The sequence below is a fragment of the Nothobranchius furzeri genome, chromosome 2 (genome assembly GCF_043380555.1).
Source record: "Nothobranchius furzeri strain GRZ-AD chromosome 2, NfurGRZ-RIMD1, whole genome shotgun sequence".
In the NCBI taxonomy this organism is placed as follows: domain Eukaryota; kingdom Metazoa; phylum Chordata; class Actinopteri; order Cyprinodontiformes; family Nothobranchiidae; genus Nothobranchius; species Nothobranchius furzeri.
In genome coordinates this window covers 5321149-5341759 of record NC_091742.1, presented here as the reverse complement: position 1 = coordinate 5341759, position 20611 = coordinate 5321149, and the positions used below count along the sequence as shown (strand labels likewise).

The following is a 20611-nucleotide window of genomic DNA, read 5'->3' as shown; positions in this document are numbered from 1 at the left end:
GTTTAATGTTTTATGTCCTTGCTGTTCTTGCTCCTGGAAGGCACAATGAATTGCTTGTGTGTATGAAATCCGCTATACAAATAAAGCTGCCTTGCTACATGGAGACAGGTGCAAGGGATCCCAGCATAGCAACTTGTTTCTAGGAGCTTGTCATGAAGTTCAGTTCAATTCAAGTTTATTTATATAGTAAGACCTCGAAATGTAATGTATTACAAACAAGAGGCAAAGCCCAGAACTAAAGAAGAAAAGTGAGCAAGATAAGATTAATGAACAATTTAGGGATGGACAATATATCGGCATCAATATCGGTATCGGCCAATGTTAGTCATTTTTAACATATCGATATCGGTATCGGTCCGATAAAAAAAACGGGCCGATATTATCAACCGATATTTTATTCATCTTGTCTCCATTTGTTTGCCTGTTTCAGAGGGTGAGGGGGGAGATGTGTATTTGTTTAGTCACGTCACAGTGATTGTAATCATCTCAGAAGTGTAAATGTGTGTGGTGTGTGTAAATAATGTAAATTCAGCTTTAATTATTTTTATTCTATACAAAATCTGCTGATTTTAGAAGCATTAATGTCAGTAAATCGATATCAGCCGATATCAGTTATCGGCCATAACAGTGATCTTAATATCGGATATCAGTATCGGCCCAAAAAATTTCATATTGGTGCGTCACTAGAACAATTATCTGCCATATTTTGGACAGTTTGCAGGGTGAGATCATCAGGTTAGTAGCACAGCGAGCTCCCTGTCACATTGGGAGAGATTGATGATCGTTTTGAGCAATCAACAACACTTCTGCATGACCTTGATGTGAAAAATATCAGTGTGTTACCTACAAAAACATTTGAGAATCCCTAACCTATGCTAGTAACAAACATATACCAAATATCAGCGGTGTGAACTCGAGTCACATGACTTGGACTCGAGTCATTATTTTAATGACTTCTGACTTGACTTGATAAAATCTATAAGACTTACGACTTGACTCAGACGTGAATGCCAATGACTTGCGACTTGAATCAACTTGCACCTGTTGACTTGATGATGACTTGAGCATATTTGATATTTCAGTACAAAAGTGGCACGACATGGACAAAAATCAGAAATCATTCTTGGTTCTGGGTTTGATCTTGTACCGCTAAATGAGGCAGCACTTTGTTTATAATCAGTTTCTGTTGCACTTTCTGCTTGTTTGAGTAAATAAATTAAGCTTTGAGAAGCTTTATTTCTGGAATGTATTTATTAGCATTGTCATTAAATTGAAGTTGGACAGATGACTTGATTACGACTTGAAAATTCAAAGTTAAGGACGTGGACTTGACTTCAACTTCCACAACGACTTTGGACTTGACTTGGACTTGATTGTCTTTGATTTGGACTTGACTCGAATCTTGACTGGAAAGACTTGTGACTTACTTGTGACTTGCAAAGCAGTGACTTGGTCACACCTCTGCCAAATATACTAATACCAAATACCCATGTAGTGCAAACAGAGCAGTATCATGGCTGACTTCATTCTAAAAGAGGTTTTCTAAGTTTTCTGAGAACTGGACACATTCTACTGTCTTGGACCATGTACTAGGGTCTGAATCAAATCTGAAGGAGATCTAAGCAAAGTGCTAAATGTAAAACCACGCTACCATACGTGGCAAGGTGGAGAATCGAGGGCCCGGGCGGGATTCGATCCCCAGACTCCCGGGTGAGAGTCATGCGTGCTCACCAGTCAGTCAAACGGACATCCCTGTGGCCAAGTATTCAGGGCGCATGATCAGTCAGGATACAGTGACAGGATGCTCACCCTGTCACACGTAGGTCATTCACTCCCCTCTGCAGTAAGAGTGTATGACTCCTCAGTTTTACTGGCACTGGCATTAATCTGTTACACAATAACGTTAATGCAATATTTAGTATGTACTCAATACTTGTGCAATGCCGAATGTACATTAATGTGTCTGTGTCCATTATGTTGCATAGTTCTGGAAACACATGTTTTCTTTTTATGTGTTGTTTTTAGTGGTTAACGGTTCCAATAAAAGCTTACTGCCTTTGTGTGTTTACCTGTAATCGTGTTATTGTCTTCTTCCTTTTCTTAAGTGTATGTGCTGCTGTAGCAAGTTAATTTATCCACTGTGGGGTTAATAAAGTTTATTCTATTTCAAATGAAGATGTGTAAATCCATGTTTTGTACCTTTTTAACTACAGGGTGTCTGCAGGTTTAAGGGAGCCAAACTTAAGACTTTTTAAGACCTTTTTTAAGGCCACTTTGACCAAATTTAAGCTATAATTTCAAGCTATTGCCTAGGAACCAGTGCTAACCACGTCAGGAACTTGGGATTAGCCATCCAGTTACCATTAAACTTGCCCTTCCCCATGGCGCAAGCTCCCACTAGCTTAACCAGCTAATGTGCTCATCTAAAAATAGCCCCCTTTCACAACCAACTGACTGTGTACGGTTCCGCTTACACCAAAATCATACACCAAAAATGCTGAACACTGACTAGAAATTCACGAAAATTTTATGGAAAGAAAATAATCTTGTTTATTGGGTCTTTGGTAATTTAAGACCTGTAGAAACTGGATTTAAGGATTATTTGTCATTTTTAAGGACTTTTAAGGCCTTAAATTAGGAAAAGCTAATTTAAGACTTTTTAAGACTTTTCAAGGACCCGCGGATACCCTGTAACTAAGCCATTATTTTTCTCGAGTTATTCCCAAAGACATGCCTCATAAAGAGTCGAATCACTTTACCTAGACTGTCTTGGTGACTCGTCATTACACCATCCATTAAGTTCTATGTGTATTCCTTCATTGAGCCTTTATGGTCCATCACCCTGGGTGATAATCTGCATGGATGCATCATTAAGCAGCTCACATCTCCATGCGCACGTCCAGTCAGCAGTGACAAAAGCAGCACAGCAACCGGATAAACAGCCAGAGCATTTCCTGACTCAAACTCTGTGGAACTCGTTATACACACACTTTCTTAGCAAAGACAAGAGCTTGCACGCACACATCAACATACACTCACAACTGCTTAATAAACAGATTCAGCAGAGGATTAAACTGCAGCCACACGTGGACATAAATGCACTGGAGAATGGTTTTTAACTGATAGAAATGATGAGTAAAATTTTCTTTTTTCATTTCTTGTCTTTGCTGGCTTTATTTCATGTATCCACATTTCGCTAAAGTTGTAAACTTACTTTTGTGACAATGGTAAACATTCAAAAGGTTGGTAATCAAATCATTCACATGCTTGGCCATGTGCACTCAGTATTCTTCCTGTTATTTCTCTTCTATTTTTTGCACCCTCAAAAGCTGGCAGCTACCTATAATAAAATCATTCACATGTCAGCTTTGACAAGCTGCCTGCTGACCCCTGTACTCCTCTGGCAGTGATGGACTATCGGGGTTTTAAGGGTTAATTTCGTATTCCTTTTTTTTTCACCCTTTTTAGAATTAAGTGGACTGTGAAAAGAGGGAGTGGGGTACTCTCCCTTACTCCCCGAGGTCTGTAAATTTCACATGGCTGTAGCTTGTGCGAACCTCTGAGGTCTGCGATTGGTCCCTCGTCTCACAGCTCCCCGTGTGAGTGACAACGTGAGCTCGAAATCCAAGCTGCAAATTATATGGCCGTGTGCCCAATAGAAGCTGTACAGCGTGATGCACACCAGGGTGAAAAAATAAAAAGGAGGATGAAATGTGCTGATAATGAATCATGCAATGTTTTGTTAAATTTCCTAAAAGGTGGATGGGGGTTACAGCACTTTTTACCATAATGCTTCACATTCAGTTTCTATCATTTTTACGTTTCAAAATAAAATACAACTTACGGACTGATGGTTGTGTTACTGCAGTATACATGTGCTGGTCATATGACTAAGCTGATTTATTTCAGTAATTCCATTCAAAAAGTGAAACTTGTACATTAGATTCATTCAGTACACAGATACTGATATATTTCAAATGTTTTTCTTTAGTACTGATGATGAACTATGAAAATCCCAAATTCTGTTTCTCATAAAATTTGAATATCAATTAAGACCAATGCAAAAAAATGTATTTTAGAAATGTTGGTCAACAGAAAAGTATGAAAATGAAAAGCATGAGCATGTACAGCACTCAATAGTCAGTTGTGGCACCTATGGCCTGGATTTCTGCAGAAACGTGGCATGGCATGTAGTCGATCTGTCTGTGGCACTGCTCAGGTGTTATGAGAGCCCATGTTGCCTTCAGCTCGTCTAAATTGTTGGGTGTGGCGTATCGCATCGTCCTCTTCACAATACCCCATTGATTTCTATGGGGTTGGACCTTGTACCAACACCAGACGATGAGAAGGCATCTCAAACCAGCACTAACTGTGGAAACTTTACACTGGACCTCAAGCAACATGGATTCTGTGCCTTTCCTCTCTTTCTCCAGACTCTGGGACCTTGAGTTCCAAAGGAAAAGCAAAATTTACTTTCATGAGAGAACATAACGTTGCACCATTCAGCAGCAATCCAGTCCTTTTTGTCTTCAGCCCAGGTGAGTCATTTCAGATGCTGTCTCTTGTTTGAGTGGCTGACAGCTGAAACCCATGTCTCGCATACGTCTGTGCGCAGTGGTTCTTGAAGTACTGACTCTAGCTGCAGTCTGAATCTTCCCCACATTTTGAACGGGTTTTGTTTCACAATCCTCTCCAGGGTGCGGTTATCCCTACTGCTTGTAGACTTTTTCTACCACATCTTGTCCTTCTCTTCGGCTCTCTTAATGTGCTTGGACACAGAGCTCTGTGAACAACCAGCCTCTTTAGCAATGACCTTTGTGTCTTGCCCCTTTTTTGCATTGGTCTTATTTGATATTTGAATCTTCTGAGACATTGAATATGGGATTTATGTTAGTTTTCAGTAATAATTATCAAAATTAAAATAATTAAGAATAATTTGAAATATATCAATCTGTGTGTAATGAATGAATCTAATATACAAGTTTAACTTTTGAATGGAATTATTGAATTAAATTAACCTCGTCGTGGTATTCTAATTTTATGACCAGCACCTGTAATGTAATGAAAATAGGGAGGGAAAAGTCAGGTTTGCCTTTTTCTGACATTTATCAGCTTATGTTTGTTTACAGAAAACTGCAGAGAAACATCAATATTAAAGACAGAATTTCAAGAACTGTTAAACTACAGAGAAAAGCTCTTGTGACTACAATACAACTTACCCCATGCAGGGTCAGTTTTACCTAAAGACACGTGTCCTTTAAACAGATAAGTTCAAACAGGCGTCATTAATACATGTGACAAGTGGCAGATAGAAGAGCTTTGCAAATAAGTAGTACCTGGACTGTGAGGGCCAGATTTGAAGGTGCTAAATATTTATTTTCTGCAGCAATATATAAATAAATTCCTTAAAAATAATACAATGTGATTTCCTGGAATTGTACACAGTGAAGTGTACCTTTAACAAAAATTACAGACCTCTCACAGACCTTACAGACCAATTTTTGCCTCAGTAATGCATAGAGATTTCTATTTGTAACTTTATTTACTCAAAACACAAAAACTAAATGTGTGAAGCTTCATGAAGAACATCAAAAAGCCATTATCATTTCTTTACCCTGATTTGTTAGCTTGATCGATCTTTTTCCTATTTTTGAGAACTGTAATGTTAAACTGACACCAGTATGATGATTTACTAAATTGTGTCATAATATTTTCAACCGATATGCCTGGCTCCATTTGGGTTCGCCATTAGCTTATCAGTCCTGTAGGATGTAAAAGCTGTTTATCCAAATTGAAGCCATTCAGGAAGAAAATCACAGCAAATACAATAACAAAGGCAGAATTATTCATTTAACCAAAGCTAACAGTTGCAAAAGGAGTACTCCATAATGAGAATTATTTTGTAAAATGTCTAAAACATGCCTGGAAAGTAGTCTGTCAAAAGCATGCTACCTTGACCAGGTTGAGTATGATAATGGGCGAGCCAAACCGCTGCAGCATCTGGTCAAAATGGAGGGCTGCTACGTTTGCATATGGGTCTGCTTGGTCCACTGTAACAAATAAAAATAAAAAACGAATTAAATTCTAATTGAGATTGCAACAGTTACTAAAAAGTTAAATTTAAACTTATATACAACAAATAGAGGCTGCTAAAATCCCTATTCATCAACCAGCACCATTTATGTGGACAAAACCCATTTAAACAAATATCTTAAGCAGCAAACAGAAAACAGAATGACGTAGCAGTTCCACTTGCCCACCTCCCAAACTTGATTTTATGTCAAGTATTTGCATGATTTTTCAGGTTTGTAACTTTTGAAGAGACTGCTGGAGAATTCTGATGTCAAATAACAAGAGCACTTATGTTTAAAGCTGCAATCATTCTCTTTCCCTTTTTTATTCATTCTGCACTTTCAAAAATAATTCATTGCTTCCATCTGCGACAACCTGAGCCTCACACCCGCAGCCACACGCAAAAAGGACTACAAGGTCAACGGAGGAGGGACTGCAAGAAATGGGTCAGCCAGTTTTGTAATTAATTTCACTTTTAAGAAAAACTATCATGATGGGCTCCTCAATGCAGCAGCAGATTCTCAGTTTAGAAGTCCCTTTCATCTGTATTTCTGCTCGGTGCAGAAAACACAATTTAATAGCTTTAAGGTATTTTCATTTACTTATCTAAATACATGCAACTGTCAGAATACAAAACGGAGCTCAAACCTTGTCTTTGTGACACTGCTGATTTATCTAAAATACATGTCCATTTGATTTTGTTTAGTTATATAGCAGCAAATCATGAGTCAGTTCAGTTTATTATGCCTATCAGTAAAAAGTTTGTTATGTAACAGAACTCAGCAGACTGCATCGTGACTTTACAGCAGGGGTGGGCAACTCAAGTCCTCGAGGGCCGGTATCCTCCATCTTTTTGTTATTTCCCAGTTCCAACACAGTTGATTCAGCAGCTCATCAAGCTGCAGAAGCCAGCTAATCTCCTGCTGATTCAAATCAGGTGTATTGAAACAGGGAAAACGGTAAAACATGTGGGATAGTGGCCCTCGAGGACCAGGATTGCCCGCCCCTGCTTTACAGCAATCCTTATGCTAAGCAAGTATGCAGCGACAGTGGAGAGGAAAACTCCCTTTTAACAGGAAGAAACCTCCAGAGGATCCTGGCTCAGTATAAGCAGCCATCCACCACGACTCACTGGGATGGAGAAGACAGAGCAGACACACACACACACACACACACACACACACACACACACACACACACACACACACACACACACACACACACACACACACACACACACACACACACACACACACACACACACACACACACACACACACACACACACACACACACACACACACACACAATTCCCCACTGCAACAAAAACAGGAACTTCTCCCAAGGAAAGAAAATGTGCCTTGAACCATTTTCTTCAGTATTTTCGCTAAGGTCTTTAAGTAAATAACACTTAAATGAGGCCATTAAATGGACAAACTATTTTGCTGCTGAGTCAGTAATAAAAATGGAAAGCGGTCTTCCTTTGAAATGACTGCTTTTACTCAAAATCTTGTCATTTTCTACATGTCGAAGAAAATTGCAATACTGAGAATAAAAGTGGACTAATTCTGTTGAATCATGAAGCGGACTTTCCAGCGAGCATTAAACGCCGCCCACAGGCTCGGGGATTTCTGCATTCTTGAGAAGTCCCTCGGATTTATATGTGAAGACTACACCTCCCGTACCAGCCCAAACTCATGCCATCCAGCCCAACCAAACTGCGACCGTGCTGACGCTAATGTGTACGTGCCAATAGAGACATAGATGTGACCTGACACTTTTCTTGTTCACCAGTATAGAGGTCAGAACATCCCTCAATTCACTATCAGCGGATTTGACTTCACTCAGCTTGTGTTTTTTCCTCGATGTGAACCACTTTCTGAGATTATTGTTGGGTTAAAAAATGTTCAGGAGTATACATCGGTCGGGTTGCGGGGGCAGACGCCTAAGCAGGGAGGCCCAGACTTCCCTCTCCCCAGCCACTTGGACCAGCAATTTCGGGGCATTCCTACGGAGTTCCTTTAGGCCTTCTACTGGTTGAACGTGCTCGGAAAACCTCACCAGGGAGGCGTCCAGGAGGCATTCTGACCAGATAACTGAACCACCTCAACTGGCTCCTCTCGATGTGGAGGAGCAGCAGGTCTACTCCGAGCCCCTCCCGGATGACAGAGCTTCTCACCCTATCTCTAAGGGAAAGCCTTGCCACCCTGTGGAGAAAACTCATTTCGGCCGCTTGTATCCATTCTTTCGGTCACTACCCAAAGCTCGTGACTATAGGTGAGGGTAGGAACGTAGACACCTATAGGACTCTTTCTTCAGCTGGATGGCATCCCTAACCGTCGGTGTCCACTAGTGGGTTCGGGAATTGCCAACCACGACAGGCACCGACAACCCTGCTGCCGCAGCTCCGGTCTGCCGGCTCGACAATGGAAGCGCGGAAGTGTTCTGGAGTATTATGCTTGGAAAAATAAAACGCCGGTTGTGTTATCCATTTTCATACCCTTATTATTTTTCATGTGATGCTGCTGAAGAGAATAAAATATTATTTTACATTTCAGAGATCTTTATTCATATTCCTAAATCTCTACACTGGTTACCAGTAAACTGTAGAATCAATTTCAAAGTGCTGCTACTAGTTTATAAATCACTCAAAGGCAATACGTGTTGGATTTATCAAGGCTCTGAGATCCTTCAGAAAAAGTTAGCTTTTAGATTCCCGGGTCAGAACCAAAGAGGGTGAAGCTGTTTTTAGCTACTATGCTGCACACAGATGGAATCAGCTTCCTTAGGAACTCAGATCTGCCCCAACTCCAGTAACATTTAAATCATCATGTATTCATCAGCCTATGCATGTTTCTTATGCTTCACCTTCTGCACTGCAACTGCTCAGCCTCGTCTTTTTTCTGATTCTTAAATCTGAAATTATTTTGTGTATTTAATTTGGTGTAAATTTATTTGAGTATTTTAATTGTGCTGTCACATTATTGTTATGTCCTTGCTGTTCTCACAAGGAACATTGAATTGCATCTGTGTATAAAATGTGCTTATTCAAATAAAGCCGCCTTGTCATCAGTCTCAGGGAACGAATCACCTCCCTCTGACTGAGGTTTTGTGCTTTTATTCTGTTTATAATAAGACTGTGGATGAAGAAGGAGGTCACCCTGTCCTCATCTACTTTTTAAAATTTATTCCGTCTCTTTGATATTTTTTGATACTGGTTAAAAAGTCGGGCTTTATTACAAAACCTGTCTTACTTGAAATTTGTTTTTCTGTTTTACCTTCTAGTAAAAAATTAAAATCATGAAAAAGTACTATGTCTGGATTGCTTTGCTAACTTTTAATATGCATAATAAATTAGAGACGCTCAATATTGGCTTTTTGACCAATATCCGATATGCCGACATTGTCTGACTCTTCTGATATCAATCTACACCGAGTCTCCCTCTCATAAAAACAAAAAATCTAAAACCTTTTAGGTTACCAACATCACATATCTCTTTTCATGCATGCTTAGATTTTAGATATTTTCTGTGCAAAATGACAACTACTTAATAGGAAAAGTGCCATACTTAACAACTGAATCTCATTCTCCCCAAGTTGTGTGTATTAGTTAGTAATGCATTTGTTCTGTTTCTGTATATTGCAGAAACCTCTAAATCTGAGACCATGGTCTTGAGTCAGAAAAGGGAAAATGCCTTCTCCGGGTCAGGGATGAGGTCCTGCCCCAAGTGGAGGAGTTTAAGTATCTCGAGGTCTTGTTCACGAGTGAGGGAAAGCATGGAGAACGAGAACGAGATCGATAGGTGGATTGGTGCTGCATCTGCAGTGATGCGGGCGTTGTAGCGGTTTGTCATGGTAAAGAGAGAGCTGAGCCAGAAGGCAAAGCTCTCGATTTACCGGTCGATCTACATCCCTACCCTCACCTATGGTCATGAGCTTTGGGTAGTGAACGAAAGAACGAGACTGCGGATACAAGCTGCCGAAATGAGTTTTCTCCACAGAATGGCTGGCTCTCCTTTAGAGATAGGGTGAGAAGCTCGGTCATCCGGGAGGGACTCTGAGTAGATTTGCTGCTCCTCCACATGGAGAGGAGCCAGTTGAGGTGGCTCGGGCATCTGGGCAGGATGCCTCCTGGATGCTCCCTGGTGAGGTTTTCCGGGCACATCCAACCTGGTGGAGGTCTAGAGGGAGACCCAGGACACATTGAAGGGACTATGTCTCTCGCCTGACCAGGGAACGCCTTGGGATTTCCCCGGAAGAGGTGGCCCAAGTGGCTGGGGAGAGGGAAGTCTGGGCCTCTCGACTTAGGCTGCTGCCTCGCAACTCGACACCGGAACAAAATGGATGGATTGATGGATGGATGTAAATTGCAGCTATGGAGATAAAAGCATTTACAAAGATCTTCAAATAAGAAAAGCAAGCCTTGGGTGAAGATTCTTGTTTTAGTCTTTTGCTAGCTATCTAGCTACACATAGCTACGTGTTGTAATGACAGCGTACGTTCACTAGACAAGGCGAATTTCAACTTCACAAGTTGTGCTAAATAAACTAAAATATCTCAGAAACTGTTTCTCTGATTGGTCATATTTTGACATTTTGAGAGAGAGAAGCAGCTGAAGAGTTTGATGTATATTATGTGTATGGTATGTAAAGTTTGTCTCATTAAAAGACAGAAAACAGATACTGATATTTTTTCAATATTAAGTTTCAAATGCCGACTTTGATCGATATTAATGGTTTAGCAGTAATTTCAGACACACCTAGTGATAATGCCATTAGATAAAGAGCAGTGTGTATTGGCAAAAATCTAGAGATAGGTTATTAATCACAACACAGGGAAGACCATATTATATATTGCGATACTAACATCAAAACAATATGTGCAATTTTTAAGACCGAGTTTAATTGTAAAACTCGGGCCAGACACTTCCAACACACACCCTGTGTAACCACAAGGTCTTGTCTGGTAAGAATCAAGGTGGTAAACACTGCTGCCAACTAGCAGTCGGAGTGTGAATTGCACCGCACCAAAGAAATACACAAAATGTTTGCATGTAAATAAAAAATCAATGCATTGCTTTTGAATATTGATTCAGTATCATTACACTAAATACCACAATATTCCAGTTTATCTCTATTTTCTTACATCACTAAATATAAGAAACATAACTCAGTTCCAAGTAATGAAAAAAACTTAATTTAAAGAACATTTTAAAGATAAATAAATCTATCTCACGTCGTATCGGGGGCTTTGGCATCATGGTGGAAATATCCTGGGACCAGTACAGCGGGACAGAGCCTCGCACTTGGATGTATGAGGAATAGCTTCCTGTTGTGAAGGACATAACTGAGGCGTCGTTAACAATCTGTTCCGTCTCTACCTCATTCGCTACATCACCCTGAAAAAAAAAAAAACAATAAAACCATGATGGTGGGGAGACACGTTTGCCTTTTACAAGTCAAGACTGAACTCTGATTAGAGCTCAACTTCTACCTGTGTGCAATAGGAATAGAGTATGAGTCACATGAAGAATTGATGCACTATAAAATGAATTAGTAGTCCAAAATGAGGACAAAAACCCTTTTTTGAAGGAAGAGTTCCTTCTTCCTCCTTCCTCCCACTATACACCCACACAGACACTTATGCATAGTGAGGAAAGAGGCCGTGGATCAAATTAACCCCCCGTGATCAACTTGAGTCATCTCAATCATCCTGATGGCCTTAAGCTTTGCCTCCACTATCTATTGTCCCCGTTGCCCGAGCAACCGTTGTACCTCGCAGTTGGCACCTCTTTTCAGGAAACGGGTTCCTGCGAATCTGCTGGAGCGCCTGGCAATGAGGGTGATGTGAACCGGTCGACCGTAGATCAGCAGTTCTGAGATCATTGGGTAAAGGAGGTGTAACAAAACAATAAACACAAATAATAAATCTATACTTCATAACTATAAAATACAAAACAGAAAAGGTGAATTTTAAAAGTCTGCAACACCTGGTTTCTTATATTTTACCATTTTTATTGAAGTTCTATTTTTCTTGCCAATGCATAAGCACTGAAGCATCTCACTACTGATGTGTTTGCATTTCTGCCATGATTTGTGTCTATTATACGCCCTGCACCTTTGAAAAAAAAACTTTAGAACTTTAAAATGGCTCCTTTGGGAAGAAAATGGCCTGACGTTTGTTAGCATGTAAATATAAGATATGCTGTAGAAAAGAAATTCTAAAAAAAACAACAACCACCACCACCAACAGTGGGGTTGGGAAAAACCTCACTACTGAATCATCCTTTAAAGTTTCAGCCAGACAAGAAGTTGGACTTGGCTTTTAAATATAATATGAATAAATCGTAGTTGAGTTTTATGACTTGGGGAGATTTCACAACCAATGATTCAACTGTCTAAATCAGGAATGTCCAGAGCGAACCCTTGAAGTGATGTCATGCAGTCGCCATTTGTATTTCTAGAAGGAAGAATCTTCTCTCCAGCAAGCTGTTCCCTGCATTTTTAAACATTTGAACTAATATGTTTACTTTGGACCTACTCTGAAGAGCGCAAATGAAAAACATAACGACCATGAAATCATTTTTGTATTTTTTTAAATATATCATTATGAGAGCTGCGCTGTGGTGCAGTGGTTAGAGCTGTTGCCTTGCAGCTAGAAGGTCCTGGGTTCACTTCCCGGCCTGGGATCTTTCTGCATGGAGTTTGCATGTTCTCCCTGTGCATGCGTGGGTTCTCTCCGGGTACGCCGGCTTCCTCCCACAGTCCAAAAACATGACTATTAGGTTGATTGGTCTGTCTACATTGTCCTTGGGGTGTGTGTGTGTGTGTGTGTGTGTGTGTGTGTGTGTGTGTGTGTGTGTGTGTGTGTGTGTGTGTGTGTGTGTGTGTGTGTGTGTGTGTGTCATTGTTTGTCCTGTGTGTCTCTTTGTTGCCCTGCGATGGACTGGCTCTCTGTCCACGGTGTACCCCGACTGATTGCCGGTTGACCATTGGAGATAGGCACCAGCCCCTACATGGACAAGCGGGTTCAGAAAATGGATGGATGGATGGATGGATGGATGGATGGACGGATGGATAATCATGTGGCCCGTTTTTGGCCCACATCTTGAAAAGTTTCGACTTTTCTGATGAGTCCAAATTCATCACGTTTAATTTTTTTTATGAATATACACATTTTACTTCCCAAACTTTTTTTTTTAGTATAAACACAAATCTTGCATCAAAATTTTAGGATTTTTGTCCTATTCCACTTGCAATGTTTCCCACTCCTTTACAACTTATGGTTTTCCTTCCAACTTGACATAGATTTCAGCTAAAGTTTAGCTCAAATTATTCTCTTTAATACTAAAAGTAAAGGTTCTATAAATCCTTATTTAATCTACATTAAATGCCATAAAATCATAAAAATACATTTGTGATCATCAGCAAAGTTCAAGAATTTTCTCAGTATGACTTGGGCCTAGTCCACACGTAGCCGGGTTTTTTTAAAAACGAATATCCACCCCTCCAAAAACTTGCATCCACACCACCTCGTTTAAAAAAAAACTCTGTCCACACGTACCCGTATAAATACGTTGTTAAGGACATGCCAGACCTGTAGGCGGCAGTACTTCCCCCGTTCTTAACCTCGTCCTTCGTCTGTGGTCTTCCACAAGGAGCAGTAATTCTGCTTGCAAAAACAAACAAGCAAAAAGAGCTTGGACAATTGACAAAGCGAGCGCAGCTCTGAGGGCTTCCATGATGTCGGCTAGTGTAAACACAGGTCGCACACGTGATGTCAGCATTTATTTGTCGCGGAAAGTGATGTTGCGGACCTTAGAACTCCGGTTTTGTCCGTCCACACGCAGACACCCAAAACGGAGAAAACGCAGATCTTCACTTTGGCCGGAGTTTTTAAAAAGATCCGTTTTCGTGTGGATGACAGGCCAAAACGTAGAAAAATATCTATGTTTTGGCAGATCCCCGGCTACGTATGGACAGGGCCTTAGTTTTTGCGCAGCAACTGGTTGAGGTTTGCTTTCTGGGCTGCCTCACATTAAGGCCCTGTCCACACGTAGCCGGGGATCTGCCAAAACATAGATATTTTTCTACGTTTTGGCCTGTCATCCACACGAAAACGGATCTTTTTAAAAACTCCGGCCAAAGTGAAGATCTGCGTTTTCTCCGTTTTGGGTGTCTGCGTGTGGACGGACAAAACCGGAGTTTTAAGGTCCGCAACGTCACTTTCCGCGACAAAAAAATGCTGACATCATGTGTGCGACCTGTGTTTACACTGGCCGACAGCATGGATGCCCTCAGAGCTGCGCTCGCTTTGTCAATTGTCCAAGCTCTTTTTGCTTGTTTGTTTTTGCAAGCAGAATTACTGCTCCTTGCGGAAGACCACAGACGAAGGACGAGGTTAAGAACGGGGGAAGTACTGCCGCCTACAGGTCTGGCATGTCCTTAACAACGTATTTATCCGGGTACGTGTGGACAGAGTTTTTTTTTTTTTAAACGAGGTGGTGTGGATGCAAGTTTTTGGAGGGGTGGATATTCGTTTTTAAAAAACCCGGCTACGTGTGGACTAGGCTTAAGTTTGCTGTCATGGACTGAGAGGCACAGCTGTGCTGTTACCATGGTGACCATAACGAGCCACTGGCAGCAGCTTTATTAGCATTTGATCTTGGTTTTCTTAATACGTTTGTACAGTTTATAAGATGTTATTTTGTCTCAGCTTGCATAATCACGAGTGCCACTGGCACGTTTAGAGGGAGTCTTCAGAAATGTTCTAGTTTCTAACGTTTACACTCACACAGAACAAACAGAAAAATGGTTTGCATTTACAATGTTTTCAACCATTGCATTCTCTTGAGTTTAAACTTAGGGGTGCATGCACTTTTTATTTCCTATAAACATCTGTGCATCGTCACTTTGCATCATCTGTGCTTCTCCTCCTCTCACTGTAGCAGAAGCGAAGGTCAAACAGTTTCCAGGAAAGGTCTAAAATTTCCCACATATTCTCTCAGTCGTTATCCACCCTCTCATGAAAAGAAAAACATTGATGTTTCACTGTGAATACTTATAAACTGAAGTCTGTGTATAAATATTTATGAGCATTAGTGGTAAAACGTAACACTTTAAACTGCTTAATGTGGCTGGAGTTAATAAGACGTGATGGCAAATGACTTGAAATTGAATCCTGAGCCCAAGGCAAACCTTTATCCTCATGAATCAGAATATTTACTCTCTGCAGCTGTGCACCATGCATCAATCTAGCAGAAGCTTTTTCAAAAATCCTAAGGCAATTACTCATGTAGCCTCAGCTTTCTGGGTCTCAGTTTAAACATTTAAAGGCATTAATAAAGTGAAACACTGGCAATCAAGCTCCTTCCTGCAGCAAGCAGATGGACAGATTATGCAATTACCAGTGTCTATTCACCTGTTAACGCCGTATTTATTTTGCTAAAGCTACTAAAGGGCTGAATCCCACGCTCCTGCTCACAAGTGAGATCCACGTGCTCCGACGAGGGACCAAAAGCAGCTCGGCAAGTTAAAGCCGGGCTGAAAGGAAGGGGGGAGTGTCGCTGAAATACAGCTGTGTCGTCTTACCTGTGTGTGCTCAGTTAAACCCATCAGAGCTCAAAGATGTCACGTTCAAACAAAGACTCAAGATTATGCTTTTAAAGTGAGCACACTTTGTAAAGGTTTCTCCTGAAACCCATAGCAACAAGTAGATTGTGGCAACTAGAAATAAAGTTGAAACACACACACAAACACACACACACACACACACACACACACACACTAGCAAACACACTTGACCTGTCAGTGCTTGAAGGATACTCGACTGGCCACAAAAGCCATGGATTATGTACATGAGCCAGTTCGGATGCACTATGTCCTTGATGTGCTCGAGGAGCTTCCCGTTCCACACAAACTTGTAATACGGCTCGTTCTGGAGGCTGTAAACAACTGTGGAGGAAAAATAGACACGTAAAAAAATAACACTGGATCATTTTACTAAACTGGGATGAGTCAAACTAATCGGTTGAGAGCATATTTAGAAAGGGAAAAACGGTGACGTAAAACATCGAGAGTTATTTAGAAATGTTTGTAATCGCACCAAGGATCACGCCTTTTTTACACAATATCTTAAAAGTAAAAAACCTCACCAACTAAATATGCATTTAAATGAGCCATCTATGACTTGAAATCTGCTGTTGTGTTTTGTCTGTGTGTGTGTTAGTGGTTACAAAAGATCTCATCAACCACTGGATGGATTGTAATGAAACTTTCAGAAAGTAATCATCGGTGACTAATTTAAGAAGTCAACCCAATTTAAGATGATTCTTGTGCCCAACTACATTTAACAAGCACAGAAATGGCTATAACATCATTTTTGATCCCACCCCACGACTGAGAGCCATCATTGGAGCGTGGCCAGGCTATATAGTCACATATATAGGACGGCTTGCCAGGCTACACAACCCCATCCTTCCTCAACAAAAGATGATCTTAAGTTTAAAACAATGGAATGAATCTTTGCAGGTGACATGCATTCCTACAAGGATTTCTAGGCTTTTTCATTTAATTGAGCCCAATTTATAACACCTAATGGTAAATTCTAAATATATTTCACACTTAACCTATTTTATGGTGTATTTTTTTTAAATTTAGATTTCATTACATTTAATAAAAAAAATGTTGATGAGTTAAAGTCTCGAAGGAGTATCAGGTTTTACTTGTAACACACAAAAATAAAAAACAGAAATTCCCAAAGTAGCAATGTTGTCATGATACTTTTTTTGTTTGCTATATTTACTGAGTGTATAACCTATACTCTACAGGCTAATTCTCACAGCAACTACAACAGCCTGGCCTTCAGCTCAGAACATCGTCATTGCAATAAGACTCAAGAAAAGTTGTAACCCCTGCTCACCTTGTGTTGGCAAACCTTCGTCCTCAAAGATGTCAAAGCTGTCCTGCTTGCTCTGAGCATACACCTCTTCCTCAGCAGCAGGATCTGCTGACGACCACAGTTCATAAGGTCTCTGCAGCAATGTGAGGTTGTACTGCAGCGAGTGGCTCAGGTCATAGCTGTAGCTGCAGGGCATAAGGGCGATGTGACAGAAGAACATGCTGTACTGTCCCATAAATCCCCCAGAATTTGTTACTGCTGCAGAAATAGTGTTTTGAACTACTTTCATGCATGCGCAACAAGAAATATCAAGAGTTTTTCATATCAGGAGAGAGTGACTTGTTGCCAAATACCTGCAGCAAGACAAATTCTAACAAATTATGCACTAGAAATATAGTTTTCTTCAAAGTAAAAATCATCATAACCAAAAAAAGTTAGATATTATACAGTGCAAGCACTCTACCTGTATTGTAAATATCTTAACTATTGCCTCCCGAACAATGTTATTAATGTTTTCTTTAATTCAAGGATAATAATTAATTTACTTTTGTAATTTCATTGAAGAGAAATTAGACTTAATATCTTACCTGAAGTAGAAGTTGCTAGAAAGGTCTACGTTCTGAAAAATCCGCACATATCTGTAACATAAAGCTCAGTCAGTAACCACACATTTAACAGCAGGAGAGCGGAACAACTTATCACGATTATCTCATCTTTAAAAATAAGCAACTGTAGTTCACATTCGTGAAGTTTTGTCCACGTATGAAAACAGACACAAAATTCCTTTTTTGGGTCAGAAATTTTTAGTTATCATTTCTCATAAAGATGTATTCAGAAAGTTTTCACTTTTCCTCTGGATATCCAACACAATGAGATGAAGAAACAAAAAATCTCCTTCGCTATGAAATTTGAGATTTTAATATCATCTAAAATCTTAAAAAAGAAGAGGATGGAGTGGGCGAGACAATACCTCGCTTCATCTGGGTGTGCAACTCTAACAGAATCATTAGGGATGTAGATCATGGACGTGTCTTCAATCTTATAAATAGAGTGACCTCCGATGTCAGCCATTTTTCTGCGTTTGGTGATCAGTACGATGTAGAATCCCTCGAGAAAACGTACAAACCCTGTCAGAGAAGAAATAAAACACATTATTATCAAATCCTGTTCAAATTTCGTTTAATTACTACATAAAGGTACAACTCTTTGTAGAAAAAAAGTTGATGTGAATGAAGATTACTTTTTAAGAGCAACCTTTAATCATCTACAGCTCAGGTGGTTTACAAACAAGTGCAGAGTCTCTTCATATGTGTCTGAGTCTGCTTTTGTGTAAGAAAATTGGTTAATGTGTTTTCATAATTAAAATCTGACCCAGACAGCATCATGAAACATGACTAATGATTTGCTTTCAGCTTTGGAGGACCTATTTTCTCATGGCACTTAACCCAAAACACAAATCGATGCCAGCATTTTCTTTAGAAATGCCTCATCAAGGCAAATAATCATAAAAATGAGTCCCCTGTTAAAATTCCCACTTTGATGCCAACTCATATTACTAAATATTTATTATCCTGATAAATTCTACGTTTGTTTTCTTTTACTAAGTTTTTCTTCATTAAACATGTATGATCGAACCTTGGAAAAAGAAACATGGAATCAGTTTTAAGCTATTTGATTATTAAGTATGAGCTGATGTGTCAAACACTTTTGAAGCCTGAATTTATACCAGGAAATGAAACGGTCTGTTTCAGTGAAGCTCCGCCAACACCCGCTTTGACAAAACGTGCCCACCACATCGTCTTAGACAAGGTTGCTTTTGTATAGGGAGCCCGAGTCTCCTCCCTTTCCGGTCGGCTCACGGGTCCCCGGAAGAACAAAAAATGAATGCAAGTCAACGGAGCTAAAAGAGCTATTTTCTAATCTGCTTTGCCTTACGCCCTGGATCACACAAATGTTGTAGTGCAGTTCAAATGAAAACTAATGATGGGCGTTTCGACCACGCCAGTCACGCACTTTGAGATTTATCAGCTTGTAAATGTTCGTAATTAGCATGACTACAAATCAGACATCGGCACGTCGCATACACATAATCTCCTCTCCCCTTAGCGTAGCTGCTACTTACCACATGGCCAGATTTATGGTGGTTCTTTCCTCCTGAACGAAGGATTTGAAGTAGGGATGCACCGATACTTCTTTTTTCCAACCCGATACGATACCGATACTTGGATCTGGGTACTCGCCGATGCCGATTACCGATACCGATACTTCCACCACACAAAAAAATGCAATGATTTGGAATACAGATTTTATTTTCTTCTCTGCTTTCAACAGGAAGAGACTGTGAGGAAGATAAAAAGTAAAATATATGAATGGAAATCATTAAAAAACTAAAATATTAGGTGAACAGAAATGACAAGTTACAGTGAAGCCATTTTCAAGCAACTGCATTGGTATCGGTTCCTGGTATCGGTTAACTTTTACCAATACCGATACTGGTATTGGAATCGGCACCGATACCAGTATCGGTGCCGATTCCAATACCAGTATCGGTATCGGTGCATCCCTAATTTGAAGTTCACAGAATTTACAGCCATTTTCCCTCAGTTTCTCTCCGTGTCTGGTTTGATGACGTCAATTTCATTAAGCACATTTGTAGTCCTGGTCTTATTTTCACACAAAACCTAAATTAGCTTTTACTCCCATGCAAAAATAAGTGCTTTCTTGCTATCAAAATGCTTCTTTAAAATTCACGGACGTCATATAACCATGGCACATAAGTGGAATTAGAAAACAGCATTTTGGGCCCCATTTTCATATTTTCGTTCTTCAGGGGACCCATAGTCCTGAAGTAGATGGGCGTGACTTTGGCTCCCTATTGCCTTTGGTAGTCGAGCAGTCTGCCTTTCACCTTGCTTTGCCATGCCCTGATGCCAGTTCGACTCCCAGTGTCGGCGGTAATTTATTCAGCCAGCGGAAGCAAATTTCATGTTTTTACATTTTAGATTTATTGATTATTTTTAGATCTTTAGAGCTGTTGCCTTGCAGCAAGAAGGTCCTGGGTTCGCTTCCCGGACTGGGATCTTTCTGCATGGAGTTTGCGTGTTCTCCCTGTGCATGCGCATGACTGTCAGGTTGATTGGTCTGTCTAAATTGTCCTTAGGTGTGTGTGCATGATTGTTTGTCCTGTGTGTCTCTGTGTTGCCCTGCGATGGACTGGCTTCTCTGTCCAGGGTGTACCGCGCCTGACTGCCCATTGACTGCTGGTGATAGGCACCAGCCCACCATCCCAGCCCCCCCCCCCCCCCCCCCCCCGCAAAATATTTGTCTCTAAAGATCTTTGAATTTGGTCATTTTCAAGCAGCATTTAGTTGATTTACTCTGCTCACCTCACATGGACTCATACTGGCTCTAAACACACAAAGTAAAAAGTTAAAAAGTAAAAAATAAAAAATAAAAAAACTATTTTTTTTTACACTCCCACTGTCTTTATTGGTGACCCCACAAGGAAATTTGACCATTGAGCAGGGTTGATGGTGTATTCCTTGAGGTCCACGTGGCAGGGGTGAGGTGGTGCTCACTCCTCACCCCTGCCAAAACCATCAACCCTGCTCAATGGTCAACTTTCCTTGCGGGGTCACAC

General features: G+C 40.4%; 1 protein-coding gene across 3 annotated transcripts in view; it reads right to left on the bottom strand.

Annotated features, from left to right (window-relative positions):
• fig4a (FIG4 phosphoinositide 5-phosphatase a) overlaps positions 1–20611 on the bottom strand; it is a 70409-nt gene that overhangs the window by 44520 nt on the left and 5278 nt on the right. For all 3 annotated transcript variants that reach the window (XR_011515987.1, XM_015947355.3, XM_054747967.2), the window contains 7 exons: positions 17942–18098; positions 17559–17609; positions 16993–17156; positions 15897–16025; positions 11847–11947; positions 11308–11470; positions 5953–6050 (listed from right to left, as the gene is read on the bottom strand). Coding sequence is in view for 2 of the 3 variants with exons in the window: in XM_015947355.3 (XP_015802841.3) it covers positions 5953–6050; positions 11308–11470; positions 11847–11947; positions 15897–16025; positions 16993–17156; positions 17559–17609; positions 17942–18098 (863 nt within the window). In the remaining variant the exon portion in view is untranslated. The remainder of the gene's footprint in view (positions 1–5952; positions 6051–11307; positions 11471–11846; positions 11948–15896; positions 16026–16992; positions 17157–17558; positions 17610–17941; positions 18099–20611) is intronic.